General features: G+C 38.8%; 1 protein-coding gene across 1 annotated transcript in view; it reads right to left on the bottom strand.

The window, feature by feature from the left end:
• Lama2 (laminin subunit alpha 2) overlaps positions 1-17976 on the bottom strand; it is a 571985-nt gene that overhangs the window by 165957 nt on the left and 388052 nt on the right. Inside the window, exons 29-30 of the mRNA XM_076552567.1 lie at positions 13609-13743; positions 5235-5359 (exon numbers count right to left, since the gene is read on the bottom strand). Of these exons, the coding sequence (XP_076408682.1) occupies positions 5235-5359; positions 13609-13743 (260 nt within the window). The remainder of the gene's footprint in view (positions 1-5234; positions 5360-13608; positions 13744-17976) is intronic.

The following is a 17976-nucleotide window of genomic DNA, read 5'->3' as shown; positions in this document are numbered from 1 at the left end:
TGGCTGTCAAGTGGTGATGATGCAGATATTCCGTGTCATTATTTGGGGTCTTCCAAATCTGTCCATGCCAAGTAGCAATAGAAAGTACATACTATGACCATATTCTTTGGCATGGGCATCATTAGTGTGGTAACTTATTATAGCTGTGCATGCATAAAATCTATATAAATCCATGGTTCATGAATGAATGCTAAATTTTAACTTGAAATGTGCAAACAAATGAATCGACTACTCACAACAGCCTTGTTATCCAACCAGTTGTTTTTTTCCCCCAGAATACAATTCCAGCTTGGAAACCCTAAACTCATAACTGGCACATCTGTCAAGTGTTCAGTTCTTTAACTTAAAACTTGGTGGTGAAAACATGTGTGTGTGGGGGGCATGCACACATAACCTCACATAGGCCTAGGAGACAGATTCCAGACATCATTTTAAATACAATTCTGGACTGCCAATACAATGAAATTATAGTCTATTTCTGTAAAATAATAAAGTCCTCAATAAATAAATATATTAAAATACTGTATGAGAATGTAGCAGTCCTGGACGAGCTGACACAAACTGTTGAATGGTGATTTTTGTATGGACTTTTGAGTTTTCCTTCAAGCGTATCGAAGGGCTTTGGAAGGAGCAGGTAGGAATTACAGCTCCCTGAAGTTAGTGTTCAGTCTTTCTCCTCACAGTTCCCATTCCTGTCTCTCTAGCCCTGACTCTCATCTCGTCTTCAGGATCACTTGGAAACCCTTGTGTGCCTCTCTTCATGACCATCTTTTTCTCTATTCCCCTAGTCTCAAACAAACACGCCACCCCACAGCTTGTGAAATTTACAGGGTTCATTCTGTGCGAGACCCTCTGTGGACTACAGTGCTGACTGGCCTCCTGGGAACCACTTCCTTCTGGCTTTGATCCCTGATCACAGGCTGCTTCTTTACCGCACCTATGTTGTGTTCTTCGCCTGGTTTCCAGTTCAGATTCAGATTTCTCCTCTAAGCCACTTCCCTCCTCCGGAGGGCTTTACATACAGCATGGACTCTAACATCTAACGCTGATTTTCTTCTCCTCTGAAAAATGCACTTGGTTTTCCTCAGTTTGGTCAATGTCTATGCTTCCGTCTCCTCTGCTAAATGCATAGCGTCAATGTTGCCCACTTCTTCTGCACTCCATCAAACTGTTGTTTGATGTATAAATGTCACCAGGGCTGCTCTCAGTGGCTTCATCACATTGCCCTATATAGTGTCACCCGTGACCTTCATGAAATTGCGAGCACCCCCTCTCCACCGTCTTCTGCATTCACTCCACTCCAGCCACATTAACCCGGCCTCTGCTGGTTAAGGGACTTTTGGAAGAGTCAATACACGGTTTCCCCTCAGCTGGTCTAATCCTGCAGCTGTTCCAAAGGTTCATCCTGCCACTTCATTCACATCACTGCACCAGCAGCCACATCTGTTGGTGGAGGTCATTGACCCTTGCTGAAAATGATGCAGAACTCATCCTTCGTGGCTACTTGCTTTTTCCTGGAAGCACTGTCTCAATCTATATATCACATCACATGTCTCTTTGTTCACTGTCTTACTTACAAAAAATACAAGCTCTGAGAGAGCAAGAAATGGGATTATCCTTGTTGCTTGTATGTTCCCAGCATGAGAAGGTATTCTCAGATGGAAGTGAATTGGGCCCTTGCTAAATGTTTGTTGGCCAAAGGAATAGATAAATATGGTTATCTTCATGGAATGCACAATTATCTGTGATCCATACACAAATGTAGGACAGGACACATATTTCCTCTTTTATTCAGGATATTAGAATGGATAACTTACTATTTAGTAAAATTTCAGTATCTGGAAGAGCATCTGGTTGACGTCAAGACATGATGTAAAATGCATTAGTGGCATGAAAAAGTACTAAGCCATGCTACATTAGAAAAATGACTGTGACAGAACAGGATTCTTAGAACTGGACTGGATTGTGTATGGATGACCTCAGGTCTCAGTGAGAACAAAGATTTCTAAGCATGTTTGGAAATGAGCGTGCCGCTGCAAGATGAGCATCACTTGGAAAAGTGCTGTGGGCCACAGCTTGCAAAGACAGGCTGACGTAGGTTTCTGATGCTACCTTCAACATCTGCCCTTTCCTTGGGTGTGCACAGTAGAACACCCAGCGGGGAGTAAGTGGGGTTGCTGAGTCACACTGTTGAAGGTTTGTGGTATTTGATTTGATATGAGGGAAAGAAGCCAACGGTGTGGCAGTGAGTTGGTAATCACTGAGTCTTCCTTACCTTTTCTTTCTCACGGGCTACATAAACTACAGTTACTAAAATAAAACATTTCACCTCTCCCATCTGTAGCGCAGAATCTATTTTCACACACTGGGGGGAAAAAGTGCCTCTCTTGGCCCTGACTAGTTTTTCTACTTTGCCTCTTAACCCTTCCTACTGTCCATAGATCTTTTTGTTAATTAGGCTAATACATTTCAAGCTACAGCTGGTGAGATTAGTGGGTCATGAAATCAGCTCAGCCTTTTTGACTAAGAGTTCTCTAAAAATGTACGATAAGAAAATTGAATAAGTGGTGGGATACACGCATATATATTTGAGTGTCTACATGCAGGCTCTTGAACACTGGTTATGATATTTCAAAAGACTATTTATAGTTGTGGTTAATAACGTCCGAATGCCTTTGGAGCTGCAACTATGATGTTTTGAGTCTTTAAGGTTCCTTGGCATAAAATTTATACTGAAATAACACAAATAAAGTCATGCATTAAGATACAAATAAGATGCTTTATTGATTCTGCTAACCAACCAAGCTGGTATTGTATCTATGCAATTTCCTAAAACTCCTTCTATTTAAAGTCTACTTCTGCTATTGTCAGCTTTCAGCAATGACCCTCCCAGTTAAAAGCTGCTATATTTGCTCAGTATCCTTTGAGAGAACAATGCCTGCTAACTATTGCCCATCTTTCCCTTGGTGTAAGTGACAATGCTTCCTGAGGTTCTGGTCTGTCGGGCTTCTCCTGCATTTGTTTTCCATTTTCTAGTGATGGAAATTTGTATCCCTTAAAAAAGTCCCACTTTGCCTTCTTCCCTTGTGCTTCCCTTAAGGACCATCCACCTGGGAAATCCAATCTGACTTTAATTCATGTATTAACATATTCCTTCCTTCATCTGCTCTTGCAATTTTCAGATTTCCATTCCGTGTGGCTATTTGCATATTTCTATTCAGACAGACAGTTCACATCAATTGAACCCATTTAAACCATAAATTACCTGTCTTCAGCAGCAGTTCTCTCCTGATTTCCCTGTGTGAGTTCATGGCTCCACCATTTTGGGGGGCAAACTGGCTAAAAGCGTAAGCCCTCAACTCCTGCCTGGACTCTCCCCGCTCACACCTAATTAGTCACCAGTTGTGGAGCGCTGTGTGTAACAAATTCCTCACAGTCATCCCTGTGTTGATCTCTAGTGATTGTTACCTGGCTTCCAGCTCTCATTATCTCTTGCCTGGGTTACTGCAACTGCCTTTTAATTGGAGTCTTCATTTTTCCTTTTCACCAGCTCCATTCATTGCATTTGTTTCTAGCACATCAGGCTTCCAAAAATGTAGCTCTGCTCATATTAATTTTTTAAAAAGAAAGAAAGCTTGTGTGCTTTAAAGTAACGTAGGAAGTTAAATAGTAATTTCATGGATTGGCACTCAAAGGTTCCTCTGATATGGTCTCCATTCTTCTGGTCATCTTTGTCAGCCACTACAGAGCCCTGTTTATACCCGATACTCCAAACTCTGTTGCCTACCAGCTCTTAAGCATGTTTTGCATTTTGTTTTCTAAGCATTTGTGCATATAAATTCTTACTGCCCAAACCTATACAAATCCTTAATCTACCCTTCTTTTGACATATTCTTGACTCTTTCACAGTTAAGAATGGTATTTGTGACTTTGAATTCTTTGACCACTGCTTTTAATGCAAATATTTTATATATAAAAAAAAACTTCTCCAAGAAATGACAAGGTTCTATTTTACACTCTATGTAGCTTCTGCTATTATAGTATAACCAACAGGGAATTACTATTGATTTTTTTAATCCAAAGGGTTCACATTTAATAAACAATGAAATAAATGGCATTCTTTTCTTTAAGCATGGGCACCAGAGGGAGAGCTCAGAAAGGGAAATGAAAAATAATATTCCATTTCATACACCTATCATTTTCTACTTGAACAATGAGATCATATATTTTATCTTCATCAATATCCACCATACCTAACAATTTATGTTTGACACCCTGGAAAGAATTATACTTTTGCAGAGGAGAGGTGGGTAATTTGTACATAACTGTTTTCAGAATGCATACAGAGCAAAAAATGAAGAAACAGGAGAAGTGTGTACCAGTGGAAGTTCATTTGGTCTGCATGGCTTTGTGGTTCTTTTATACTCAAGGTATCCAGAGTTTCAGGGCTAGGCAAACTGTCAAACCTTCTTTTAAAAATCAGATTCTTAGAGGAAAATGATTTCCTCATGTATAGACTGAAGTATACAAATCACCTAACAGAAAATAAACTGGTCTTAGCAAGAAGGTAAATAAAAACATCAAGGGGTTCGCAACAATAGATATAAACCAAGGCAGAAGGATCAGACAGCATGAAAATAAGATGCTTCCCCACCACTTTCCCCTTGTGGTGGTGTTTCCATGGTACCCAGCTCAAACCATCTGGACAGAAAGGGGTCTGTGCTCCTAGCTGATACTGGCTTTTTAAAAAGAGCTTAATAGTAAGTTACCCAGATTTCATTGTGCTGTATTTCAATTGCTTCATTGGTAATTATTTCCCAGTATTGAATCTAACATACAAAAGGAAAGGAAACAGCCACAAATGTGATTTGGTCTGCACTCGGACAATCCCTCAAAGCTGATCACAGCCGAAGTGTAAGGTTACACTAGACCCGTGCATTCATGAAACCATGTGTCTGCACATATATCACTTGTCTTAGATACAAATGCAATGTCAATATTGATGCTTACATTTTTATTAATAAGCATTATTTACTTGAAAGAGGGTTTTAACAGAAAAATGAGTTGTAGAATATGCACATACTGAATTTGGTTTTTATCTTATTTAAAAAAAAAAAAAACCGTGGCTTGAGATTTTTTTGTCTACTTGGAAAAATTGGCAGTTCATAAACAGTCTATGCGCCAGGCAGATGGGATTACTAATGGGAAAATATGGTTATATGTATCAATCTTACTTGTTGCTGGGAGAAATCAGAGGACAAGCACATGGTTGACAGTCATTTGGCAATCCCCTGACAATTCCATAGTAGCCAAGGGCACATCGCTCACAGAAATCACCAGCAGTGTGATGCTGACAGTTCTGTAAAAGAAAATGGAGGAAGAGTTGCTTTTAATGTACAAGGAGTTACAATGTGTTATATCATGCAGTTCCCCAGCAATGTGTACACATGGGTCAGGGTGGGGAGAACGTTTACAATGATCAGTTCTAGATTCAAGTATTTTTAAAGATACTTTTCATTTAAGAAGCTGATGCCATGTGTGGTAGCTAGATTATCAGTAAGAATTTCTGTTCTACCTAAATTAATTTCTGTGTACATTTTTACTTTACTCAAAAGGAGCAAATAGCAATTCAAGAATCTCTCAAATTTTAGCTCTATGAGGAGCTGGGGAAAGTGCTTTTTAAAAGACCAAGGCCCTGGCGCATGTCTTTTTTTGGGGGGTGGGGGGTCCATAGTCAAACCAAGGTGGAAAGCATAGATGTATTAAGAGAGGATGCACACAAAAATAGTCAGCCTTGTTATTAGATCATGAATGTCATTAATTTATTTCCTGCAAAATGTTGGTGGTTCTTTATCCCTATAGAAGATTCAATCCAACACTGCAACCATTGGTCAATAGTTCCTTTTCATGCTTGAATAATGAAAGGTATTCCACTGATATGTTTGAAGGCATTTTCATAAAGAAACAAGAAGAGTTGTAGAGTAAGATACAGTTTTGGGATTAGAAATTCTCATAAAGTAGAATCATTTCATTTCACAAAGAGCAATCAGTATGGATATAGGAGGAGGCATCCATAAGACACTCAAATGAGGAAAGAAAAGTATCAAATAATACCCTACCTTGATGGATACATGACCACTTTATGAATTTAAAAAAAGCTGACAATTAGAAAACAGAGCAACAAAAATGCAACCATGAATATTGTTTAGTTAAAAGATATGGCATTGGGTCTTGAGAGTCGAGAGGAGAAAATTTTAGAGCTGGATTTCTAAGAGCTTTGTTTTCTAAGACAGGCTTTAGAGTAATCAGAGCAATGGCTTATTCCTTTGTATGCTAACGAGTGATGCTAAGAAGCATAATTCAGTAGTAAGATATACGAAGATACACACTTCCCTCTCCAGCCTCACCTCCAGCACGGGCTGCCTATGTACACGGAGCTAGCCACGGGAGAGCACCTGGAAGCCCCCGTTTATGGCTTCTTTCCTTTACCTCTAGGACTTTCATTTGTAAATCCTTTGTTCAGTTAATAGCATTTCATCTTCTTATCTGGATAGATCATGTCAGCTCTTATGTCAAATGTTTTTTTCTCTCCTCAGCATTCCTTGGTGTCCTAAATATGGCTTAATAGCTTCTTCTAGCTTAACACAGCAAATGAAACATCACCAGCATGCAACAACTATTCTAAATGACTGAATGAAAGAGCTCATGCTCAAGGTAACATGGATAAGATGGGTCAAGATTGTTAATATGAAGGACAGGTACCACATCTAATAAATACAGAAAAAATTGGTCAGCAGGACAAATGATTTGCTGCATTATGATGCTGATTCAAGTGCCATAATCCTCCTTTACTTGACCATCCAGAATAATCTACATATTTTAGCAGGAAAAGCCTTTTTGTACTTCATGGCAGCACTCTGAGAGAGAATGATTCCAAAATAAAATTATTACATGTATTTTGGTCTCAAATCATCTAACAAGCCATTGAAGGAATGTGTTTTTGGGGGAAGGTATTAAGATCACATTTTATAATTACAAAAATAAAAATGCCCCAAAGACAAATTCTTCAATTACAGTCTTCAGCATTTCGGCTTTTGCAACAAAATAATTGTGTTTTTATGTAACCTAGATATACCAGTAACAACCGAACTCAGTTGCTTAAATGTAATGATCATTACTAAAAATATAGAGGCCCAAAATGTGGTTTTATTTTTCCTCACTCTGTAATTTTACATTGTTTACAAAGAAAACAAGCATATTTTAACCTTCTCTGAATTGTCGATCTTTCATAGATACACTGGCGTGCTATACTTGGTTAAGTGAATAAAATATCCTGGCTAGTTCTGTAAGCAAAGCATATAGATCATATCACTATTTTAGAAACTTGGACACATAGCTCTTTCATATGACTAGTCAATGTTTTGAAACAGTGTGCATAATATTTTCTCTTACATAGGCGTTTTCCCTTAGGGAAATGTATATACTAGGAATAGCTAATAAGTTTAAATACATTCAGAGAGGTCACACATTAGCGTTTCTTCCATAGTATATTAAGATATATGAAATCTACATGCTTGCTTTACTTATTGGGTTATGGGTGCTCCATGTGTCTTCTGTAACAGCCAATGAGTATAACCCAATCTTGTAGTGTTTCAGACTTAAGGTGAGAAGTAACTGAACATAATCTTTCACTATAAGAATACTTTCTAAGCTTTCCTTCAGGTATCACAAAATACACAGACTTCATAAAACAGGTCTCTCCACCTTACACAACTGTCAGCAATAGAATTTTCCTTATGCCATCTGAACATTTGCTTCATTCTTGTCCCGTGGCAGCAATCTGAGCTTTGCCTTCTGAAGCTGGGATGATTAACTCTAATTCCCTTTTCCCAGGGAAGATGCTCGAATATCTAAAAACACCATTACTTCCTAAATCTATTGTTAGAAGCTAAGCCTTTAACAATCCTAGATACTGAGTTTCTTTAAAAACATGGGGGATTTTAAGTGTGTTGCTGAGATTTGCAAACACATTAGGTGTCTTTCTGGCCTTGATTTCTGGAGCATGTACAAACAGCAATGCCCTGTATGGGCACCCAGTAAATCTACAATCCAATCAGCACATCTACATCACATGAATTAACACCATATGCTGCTATCATCCTCATCTTTATATCCAAGCACCTACCACAAGGCAGGCACATTGGAAATACTTAGTAACAAAAGCCACAAAAGTCACAAGAGCAAATGGACAGGTGAACTGAATTAATTTTTTCTGTCAATTTCATATTGTCAATTGTGGGTCATAAGGTCACCTGTCAGCATATTTTCTATCATCTAAAACATTAGGAATCATTTCAGTTTTATGTAATGTAATGTTTGAAAGATCTTATCTATATTACTTGTAAACACTTTGAACCTGTGCTAAAGAGGCTGCATCATACCATCAGTGATGTGTCTGGAGCTTACTGTGGTCCATCTTTTGCAGCAACTTATGCACACCATTACTCTATTGGCTGTGAACATGGAGCTTTCAGTTTTACTTTTGTTTGTGGGAATATCATGAAGTGGATGTTTATTTAAGCAACCTGACACATGAATAATAGATACCATCCTCACTGTTTTTCAATTAAGCAAATTATTCCCTCATATCAGTTCATCAATTATAAGTAAAGAAATGATACTGCCTATCTCATTAATGTATTATAAGAATAAATAGGAAAACATATGTACAGTGGCCTGTATTATTACCAGCATATTATTGAAACTGTATAAAAAATTATCTGAGGAGGCACTATTATTATTGTTATTGTTTGATAAATGTGGAACCTCGGACACCACCAAAGCTGAAGAAACTGACTGTGGTCATCCAGTCAGTAAGAGGTGAAGCCGGGATTTGAGTCAAGATAGTGGTGCTGAAGATTTCCACACCAGCGAAGCTAGGGACATTGCAATGTATAAGAGACAGAACATTAAGATGGAGCCCAGCAGAGGAGACATCAGTATGCTTCTCCTTTCTCACTTGAACCATGAGGTTATCATACTTGTTTCCTGTTTGCCTCATAGGCCCGTTTCTAAGATAAATAAAGTTGTCTAAATTCAAAAGTTGCCAGTTCCCCTAAGGACAATATAAAAATTCTAGGCATAACAATTTGTATAACTGTGTGTGCTTGATGGAAGTATTTATTTGTTTCTTACTTCATCTAGGGATTTCTTAGAAAATAGACTTTCACCGAGGATTCTTCAGGCAGAAAACTATCTGTAATACCCAACTGAACAAAGAAAAACAGCATGAAGACAGCAGCCTCTGTTCTAATAAAAGGAAAATTAAATTCTCATTTATGGGTGCTTCTGAATCAATTATATGATCAAATGTAATCTTTTAAAAACACATAAGAACAGTACATTTAACTTGTGAGTTGTGTCCTTCCCCCAAATTATCTGTTGAAATTTACAGACAAGCAGAAAGTAAGACTATGACACCAAAAGCAAACACTAATTATTTCAGGAATTCAAGGATAGTTAATGTTAGTTATTAATTTACTCACGGTACTTACTCATCATTTAGTGGGTGAAACCATACATGATCACTTTTTGAATTTGTCTTTACTATCATTTCACCCTCCACAATGAAGTATATGCGATATTTTAATATCTTTGCCTGATTGAAAGAATCTCCAAGAATACAGGAATAGAAAGATGTTCCTTTATACGACAAGGAATGATGTTCTTAAATGAACCTCTACCACCAAGCTTTATGATAGAAGAATGAGACACTAATATTGAAATCAGGAGTTAGGCAAGCTGTTGCTTATGTGCCTGCTTAAAATTTTGTGTAATTCCTAATCTATAAAATTTATAAAATACAGGGATGCTTGGCTCAGTCTGGGAGGAGGGGACTGGACCTGCCTGGACTGAGTCTATCAGGTTGATCTCAGTCCTTGGGGGTGGCCTTGATCTGGAGGTGGTGGGAATGGGGGGTGGGCTGGGGGGAAGGGGAGGGGGCAGGAAGGGGGAGAACAAGGGAATCTGTGGTTGTTATGTAGAACTGAATAGTATTGTAAAATAAAAAAAACATAAAAATTTTATAAAATATTTTTTTTTTTTTTTTTTTTGGTTTTTCGAGACAGGGTTTCTCTGTGTAGCTTTGCGCCTTTTCCTGGAACTCACTTGGTAGCCCAGGCTGGCCTCGAACTCACAGAGATCCGCCTGGCTCTGCCTCCCGAGTGCTGGGATTAAAGGCGTATAAAATAATTATTACAGATATACTTTATGACAAGAAGCAACACAATTATAAGTATTTGAAAACAAAAATTTGTAATGATAAAATAAATATGAATAATCAAAAATTTATAGGTTGCAATTAAAAATGGTTGGATTTCAAACATGTTATGAAGCATGTTAAAAAATTTTTACATTAATGACTAGTGAATGAACTTCTAACACAAACTATATTTACCACTGAAATTAAACTATGATATATTCAATTTTAATATATAAAATATGTAACCTTTATTTTATAATAGGTTACTCTAAGATATAAAATGTTTGAAGAGAGAAGACAGTAACCTTCCCAGGTAGAGGGAATGTAACTGAACTGTATAAATATAGCAAATCCTTATAAAGAAGTTTGATGCAATTTCAATCAAACTTGGAGTAACACATTTTGAAAAATGGATCAAAAGCGTGAAGAAAAAATGATAGCAGAACAAATATATGGACATCTAGTAAGAAAATTAGAGGGACACATTCTAAAATGAAGGGAAGCAAAGCATAATGGTAAAAACAAAAAAACAAGCAGAACAAAGACCTAAGCAGATTTTATTATGGAAAACTAATTGTGCAAATATTAAGAAACCATGAGTCATGAGGAAAAGACAATATTAATCAATAAAATGTGTCTTTACTATAATACCTTTGAAGGAAAAAAAAAAAACCATTACTTTCCCACACCACGAAAACTTTTAGAATGATTAGAGATTTAAAGTTAAATGGTAAGAATCATGTAAATACTGTGGGATCACAGCATACATAGATACTGAGACTCGTGGTCCTGTATATGATCACCATGGGAACAAGTGTAATTAGGGATGCAAATAGCATCGAATCCCAGTAATACCATGCATTGATACCAGGATAATGAGGAGAAAAGTAAAGAGGGCTGAGGGGGAGGAGCCAGAGGGTTTGGAAATCCTCAGTGTCATGGCTGGGGAATGCACCAAACTCAGACTTCCAAAAAGAATGGGGAAATTCATCGTGGCCAACTCTGATTACAGATCAAGAAAGGTGAATCCCGAGGCTAAGTGAGTGATTGGCTCTACTACAGCCCCCAAAGTAAAAGCCTGATTTTAGTAACTGGAGTCCTAATAGAATGAGAAAAACTGTGAACAGGACATAGAACATTCTTTGATGATGGAAGGAGTGGTTGCTAGAGGGAAGCAGAGCCCAAAAGGATGTTTTGTTCCATTTTAAACAATGATGTAGATGGGATAGGAGGTCAACAGGATGGTGTTCTTGAATGGGAGAAAGAGGTGAGATCAGGAATGCACAGAGAAGACCTGGTGTCTCCTTCCCCATTCTCTACAGATTGAACACAAGGCCACATGTGTGCTACGCAAGTGCTCTACCATGAGTTACATCTCTACCCTAGGAGTTGGTCTTTTCCAGAAAGATCAATTCTTCCAATGTAAGGAAAAGTGTGAGAGTAAGAAGTAACATAGACAGAAAGGGATTAAGGGATCATTGAGCTCAGGTAAGCTATGGCTCTCTCTCTCTCTCTCTCTCTCTCTCTCTCTCTCTCTCTCTCTCTCTCTCTCTCTCTCTCTCTGATTGTTGCTGGTTTCATAAGAAGCAACACCAGGGACTGGGGAAATGTCCCAGTCAGAATAAAGCTCAGCACACAAGCATGAGGATCTGAGTTGATCCCCAGGACACATATAAGAGGCCAGGCATGGTGTTCTGTGCTTGTAATCCCAGCACTGTGGGGGCAGGATTCTCTGGCCTGCCATCTTAGCTTACTTGGCAAGTCCCATGGCAATGAGATGTCTACCTTGTCTGGAAAAATAAAGAGAAAGAGAAAGAAAACCAAGGTAGATGGAGGCTGAAGAATGACATGGAAGGACGTGAAGTCAGCTGCTTTTAAACATGAGAGAAGGTGTAAGGCTCAATGATGAGATTAAAATGTTGAAATATTAAGGACTGAGCAGGAGAGAAACAGATAGTAACCAGAGAAGCAGACGTTCAATATGGAGACTGCAAAGACAGAAGAGATTGAGAGGGGGCAGAATGGAGGACTGATTTAATGGACATTAAAATAAAGAAGAATTACATTAGTAGTTTTGATGGAGGATGGAAATGACATAAGAAAAAAACCATTAGGTAGTGATGGGGCTAACTAGAGGGCTGGTGGTTGGCTTAACAAGTAGAGACAGTGCAAAGACAGACTTGGGAATAACTCAAAGCTGAGCGGTGCTACAGAGAAGAAAGGGAGCAGGGTGTGAGACTGGCCGTGAAGGAAAGGGACACCCACCCTATCTTCAGGGTTAGAGGTGTGGAGAACATGAAAATAAAAAAAGACTGCTTAGGAAGGCCACAAGACTGGCAGCTTGTAAGGGGATAGTCAGGATTCTGTGAGCAACCTGAAGAGAAAATTAGGAGAAGAGGGGAATTCTACATGGGATTTTTTAAAATGTGTAGCCATGAATTCTACATGGCTCAGGACTAGAAGGAGAAGACGGGACAAATAGATGTTTAGTGCTTTGGAGCGATTCAACTTTAGGGATTCCGCAGTGACAGAGGAACCTGAAATAATAAGGACAAAAGACAGAGGAGTCCTGGCGGACTCCAAAAGCAAATGGTGGCTCTGGGTTCTGGGCATCAACAGGAAAACGCAACACTGAGAATAGCGTCAATTATATGAGAAATAGGTAAGTTACAGGATATAAAATCAATGTATATACAGATGTTCGTGATAGGCACGTACAAAAGGCAGAATATAAAACACTAATAGTACTGCATATTTTGTTTTTAAACATGGATACAATTAGTGGGAGATATTTAAAATATTAACATTTTGTTTTAGGCTAAATTTGAGGAAACATACTTTTTGTAATGTTTCCTTTCTTTTTGACCTCCCCTCCTCCCTCCCCTCCCTCCTTTTTTATCCCTTCCCTCCCTCCTCAGTCCCTCCACTCCTTTCTCTTTTATTTGCAGCCCTGGAAATCGAAGTCAAGACCTCAAATGTGCCACAAGCTCTCTATCATCCTAATTTTGCAAACATTTTGGTAAAATTTCCATATTCCATAAAAAACTACTCTTGCTTATAATCAGAAACTGACACATGACATACTTTTTGACCAGTGCATTCTCCTGTACTCTAAGCTGCTATTATTCTTTTTTTTCTTTGGAGAGGAACTGAGTTTTCCCCATCATTATTTTTCATTACATCTTAAAATGACAAACATGGTAACCATACTTTTCCCTGGCATGTTCTATTTCAAGCACACAACAGTCATACTCCCTGCAGATGATTCAGCCTGTGCATGGAGGACCTGCAAAGTTGGAAGGAGACGCAAGTGCCCAGCTCTTGTCCATGAAGTTGCAGGTGCCTACCTGGCATACTGACGTCTCAGGATCACACTGGCTGCTGTGTCCATTACACTGACAGGAAACACAGGTTCCTAGGGTTGGTCCAGGACTCCGGCCACCTGGCTCAGAACGCAACCGATAAAATCCTGGTGCACACGTCTAGAATAAAAGGAAAGCAGTTAGAATGGCCTCAGTGGCACTCCTGCTTCATCAGTACTGAAGGTCTCCAGTGGTTTTAAAGATGACCTTGGTTCGTGCCCCTCCATGTATGTATGTGAATTTGGGGAGCATCACTTATATATTTCTGATAGGTCCTTCTGTTCTGAGATGCAGGCACACCCCCTGTAATCAGATTTTAGCAGAGGTAAAACTTTCATTTGCATCTACTGCCTTTAGCCTGAGAAGGCCTGGAGGTGTCTGTTCCTTGAGAGGTTTATTTTTAACTAACATTGTCATACGGACTAACAAGGCAACTCCACTGTCCTCAACAGCCAAAAATAGACTTCTCTGTGCTTGATGGGTAGTTGGCAAATGTCCAAAGATACTCATCCAAATAAAATAAAAAATTTCATAGGTGCATTATTTATATCAATATGATTTAAAGATTATAAAAAGAAAAAAATTCAAAATAACAAAATCTCTATGTGTCTTGAGACCATTAGGCCATTCATAAAATTTATTTTCTCCTGATCTGTATTTTTTCATTTTGCAATAAAAACCCAAAACCAACAGGAAAATGCTGGTGATGCTGACATATGCAAAATCAAGAGTTTCATCTTCATGAAGGTTTTGTTATATAAATATATCAAAACCATCACCGGATTTCTGAATAAAACGGCCTTGACATAAGATGAGAGTGCCTTGTATTCCAGGCTCAATGGTCTTACTCATCAGACAGCATTTGATTTTTGATTAAGGAGTAGGTGGTAGTTCTCAGATGCCTCTGAGGATTGTAGAGAGAGCCTGTTTTACCACCTTGGTTAAGTAGGATTTTCTTTCTTCCCTTAAAAACCTCGCTCTTGCTGATGAGAGAATGACAGCTTGCTAAGTAGGGCAAACATGTTTTACCAAGAACTTCCTAATGCTTGTACATGCTTTTGATCTGGCCTAAGCAGCCCAGGATGAAATATACAGAAGTCCCACAGAAAGAGAAAAAAAATCAATACTCAGTACTCTCCTGGTGTTTATTTTGATTTGTTGAATGTGTACCTCAATTAAGCACTTAATTAAGAGGCTCTTGGCTTTTATTAGCCTATAAGAAATTCTAATGAGGTTTAACACCTTTCCAACTTTGAGCAAACTAAAGGAAGACTGAGCCTAGTAGTCAACAAATAAACAAAAAAAAACTAAAAAAAAACAAACAAACCAAATTTTGCCTCTTTTTGATCTCATGGTATATATATAAATATTCCAAATGTAATTGTGTTATTGACAATTGAAGTTAATTGTCATCATTGTTACAGAAAAAGTCTAGACATTACAGCTGAAGAATTCATTTAAGCATAACTCAAAAAACAACTCCAGGTGTGTTTAAAATAGGGAGATGATGCACAGGGACTGTGGTGGCACACGGGTGCTGGGAAGTGGCACACAGAGATTATGGAGATGTCACACAGGGGCATGGAAAGAGGGCACATGGCTGGGAGGTGGTGTACAGGGGGCTGGGATGGTGGCCCAGGGCCTGGAGAGGTGTCTTAGTGGGAAAAGTACTAATTGCTTAAGTATGAGGGCAGAAGCTTGGATTGGTTGAACTCATGTAAACATGGTGGGTGTGGCAGCCACTTGTAAACCCAGACAATGCTGTGAGCTTTGAGCCAGTGAGAAACCCTGCTTCAATTTGTAAGATGGAGTGTAATCAAGGAAGAACCATCAACCCTACACCTCTACACTCAAATACACTCACACATATGAGAACATGCACAAAGAAATCTACACATGCTGTAGACATACACACACACACACACACACACACACACACACACACACACACACACACCTCTCCTTCCTACCCCAAAATGGTGCACGGTGTAGACCAATGGTGCAAATTGTTACTATGTTGACTTGAATAAAGTTGCATTTTATTTACATGGATCTCACACTTAAATATCTTCTAAATATTCTTCTTTTGTTGGTTTATTTGCTCAGGATCTGTTTGTATGGTTGTATAAAGTGTATAGCATGAAAATTAAGAATATTGGGAGGAATTTCTAAGGTCTATTTTATATCCCCCCCCCAAAACAAGCAAACAAACAAGACTTAAAAGAACAAAGTCAATAAAATGACACTTCATTGAGAAAAGTAAGTTCAGTGTCTCAGGCTGAAATATACTGATAATCCTGGGGTGGTTTTGTAGTCCATCAGATGTTTCTTATTGCTATAGGTCTTTCTTCGGCTGGCAATAAGTTGCCAGCAGTGTCCACAGCCCACGTTCCACACTGAGTTCTGTGAAGGAAGTTTTAGGCCTTTCCTTTTGATTTTTAGCTTTCTGGGGAATTTTGAAACATTGTGATGCTTGGTTCCTCCCCTGGAGATTACAGTTGAGTTGGCAAAAAGAAGGGCAGAGAGCTGTGTTAAAACTGCTGGGAAGGTGGGGGTAGTGGGCGTGGCTGAAGGTCTCAAGCAACACCCATCACCCTCTGTTTGCAAAGGGTGTTTGAAAAGCCTATGTGGGTTCCTTGGGACTGTGCCCCAATAAATATGGGAGCTGTGGTTTCAAAGCTAGTCTCTGTGAAGACTGTGGGCCAGTTATTATCTTTGTGACATGGCTCCCTCATCCCACAAATCAGCAGGTGTGTTTACTTGAGTTGAAATCTCAGGTTTCTTCTTAACAGTTTAATATTGTGTTCTGGTGGGCTGTGTTTCCTAACAAAGAAAAAGAGACTCTTTTTCAATGTAAGAATTGGAGCACTAAAGAGTGTTTAAAACAACATGTCATATTTATTTCTTTTCAATCTCCTCTGTTCCTGGATCCCTTTGTATTTATTCTTTCTATTAAAAAAAAAACAAGCAAAAAAAAAATAAAAACAAAGCAAAACAAAACAAAGCAAAAAACTGAAGATGTCTTTAAAATATTAAGTGTTTCTACCCTCACTGAAAAAAAGGGCAAAATTCAACAGCATAAAAAAGCTTCAATTAGGACAGAAAAAGAGCTACTTTTAAATTTTCTTTTTAAAAAAAATTTGGAACCTGATGAAGAAGTTAAGAAAAGCAAATAATCTTCAAACTTCATTTTGTTAGATCTTTTTCCCTCCTGTAGTTCAAACTTCCAAAAATTCTCTTCCCATGTCCTGAAATTAGACAAAGCTCAATTTTCTTCTGTTCTCTTCTCATCTTTCCTTTCATAATATGACATCTCTCCAAAACATTAGAATCAAATTTGTCCAAAAATATGGAGCAGTAGAGAGAGCCAGGAGAGTTAAATGAGAGCAGTGAGCCAACATGTCTCAGAGTGCTCAACACAGTCCTCCCTCCTCTGAGACAATGGCACTAGCCAGGTGCTCAACACAGTCCTCTCTCCTCCGAGACAATGGAAATAGCCAAGTGCTCAACACAGTCCTCCCTCCTCTGAGACAATGGCACTAGCCAGGTGCTCAACACAGTCCTCCCTCCTCTGAGACAATGGCACTAGCCAGGTGCTCAACACAGTCCTCTTTCCTCTGAGACAATGGAAATAGCCAAGTGCTCAACACAGTCCTCTCTCCTCTGAGACAATGGAAATAGCCAAGTGCTCAACACAGTCCTCTCTTCTCTGAGACAATGGCACTAGCCAGGTGCTCAACACAGTCCTCTCTTCTCTGAGACAATGGAAATAGCCAGGTGCTCAACACAGTCCTCTCTCCTCTGAGACAATGGAAATAGCCAAGTACTCAACACAGTCCCCTCTTCTCTGAGACAATGGCAGCAGCCAAGTGCTCCACACAGTCCTCTCCTCTGAAATAATGGAAGTAGCCAAGTGCAGGTGCCAGTGGAGACATTCTGCCCCTCTCTTTTCATGGGCATTGCACCCAGGCAAACATGACTTGAGTTTTTTCTTCTGACACTTTCTACATTTTATTGCGCACAGTACTTTTGAGTACTGCAGGCCTCGGTTTCCTGGCCTGAAACACATGGATCTTTTATACCATAATATTTGAATATCAGTTAATTTACATTTTTGGAAAAAAGTTTATCTCAGTTCAAATCATAATTTTGCTATTGCACAGCTGTGTAATGGTGGGCAAGTTTTTTTAACCTGCGTGGGCCTTGGTTTTCCCACTGGCAATATGGAGATCACAAATAATACTGTGGTGATGGTATAAAGATGCCATGAAATGTGTTTGAGATTGTACGGGATAGAGTGAGTATGAAACAAATTAAATTTTATTTTTGTATAGGGGTGTTGTGAGGATCATT

The sequence above is a fragment of the Peromyscus maniculatus genome, chromosome 16 (genome assembly GCF_049852395.1).
Source record: "Peromyscus maniculatus bairdii isolate BWxNUB_F1_BW_parent chromosome 16, HU_Pman_BW_mat_3.1, whole genome shotgun sequence".
Taxonomy (NCBI): domain Eukaryota; kingdom Metazoa; phylum Chordata; class Mammalia; order Rodentia; family Cricetidae; genus Peromyscus; species Peromyscus maniculatus.
Note: the sequence above shows the minus strand (reverse complement) of the source record. Positions and strands in the feature narration are given on the sequence as shown.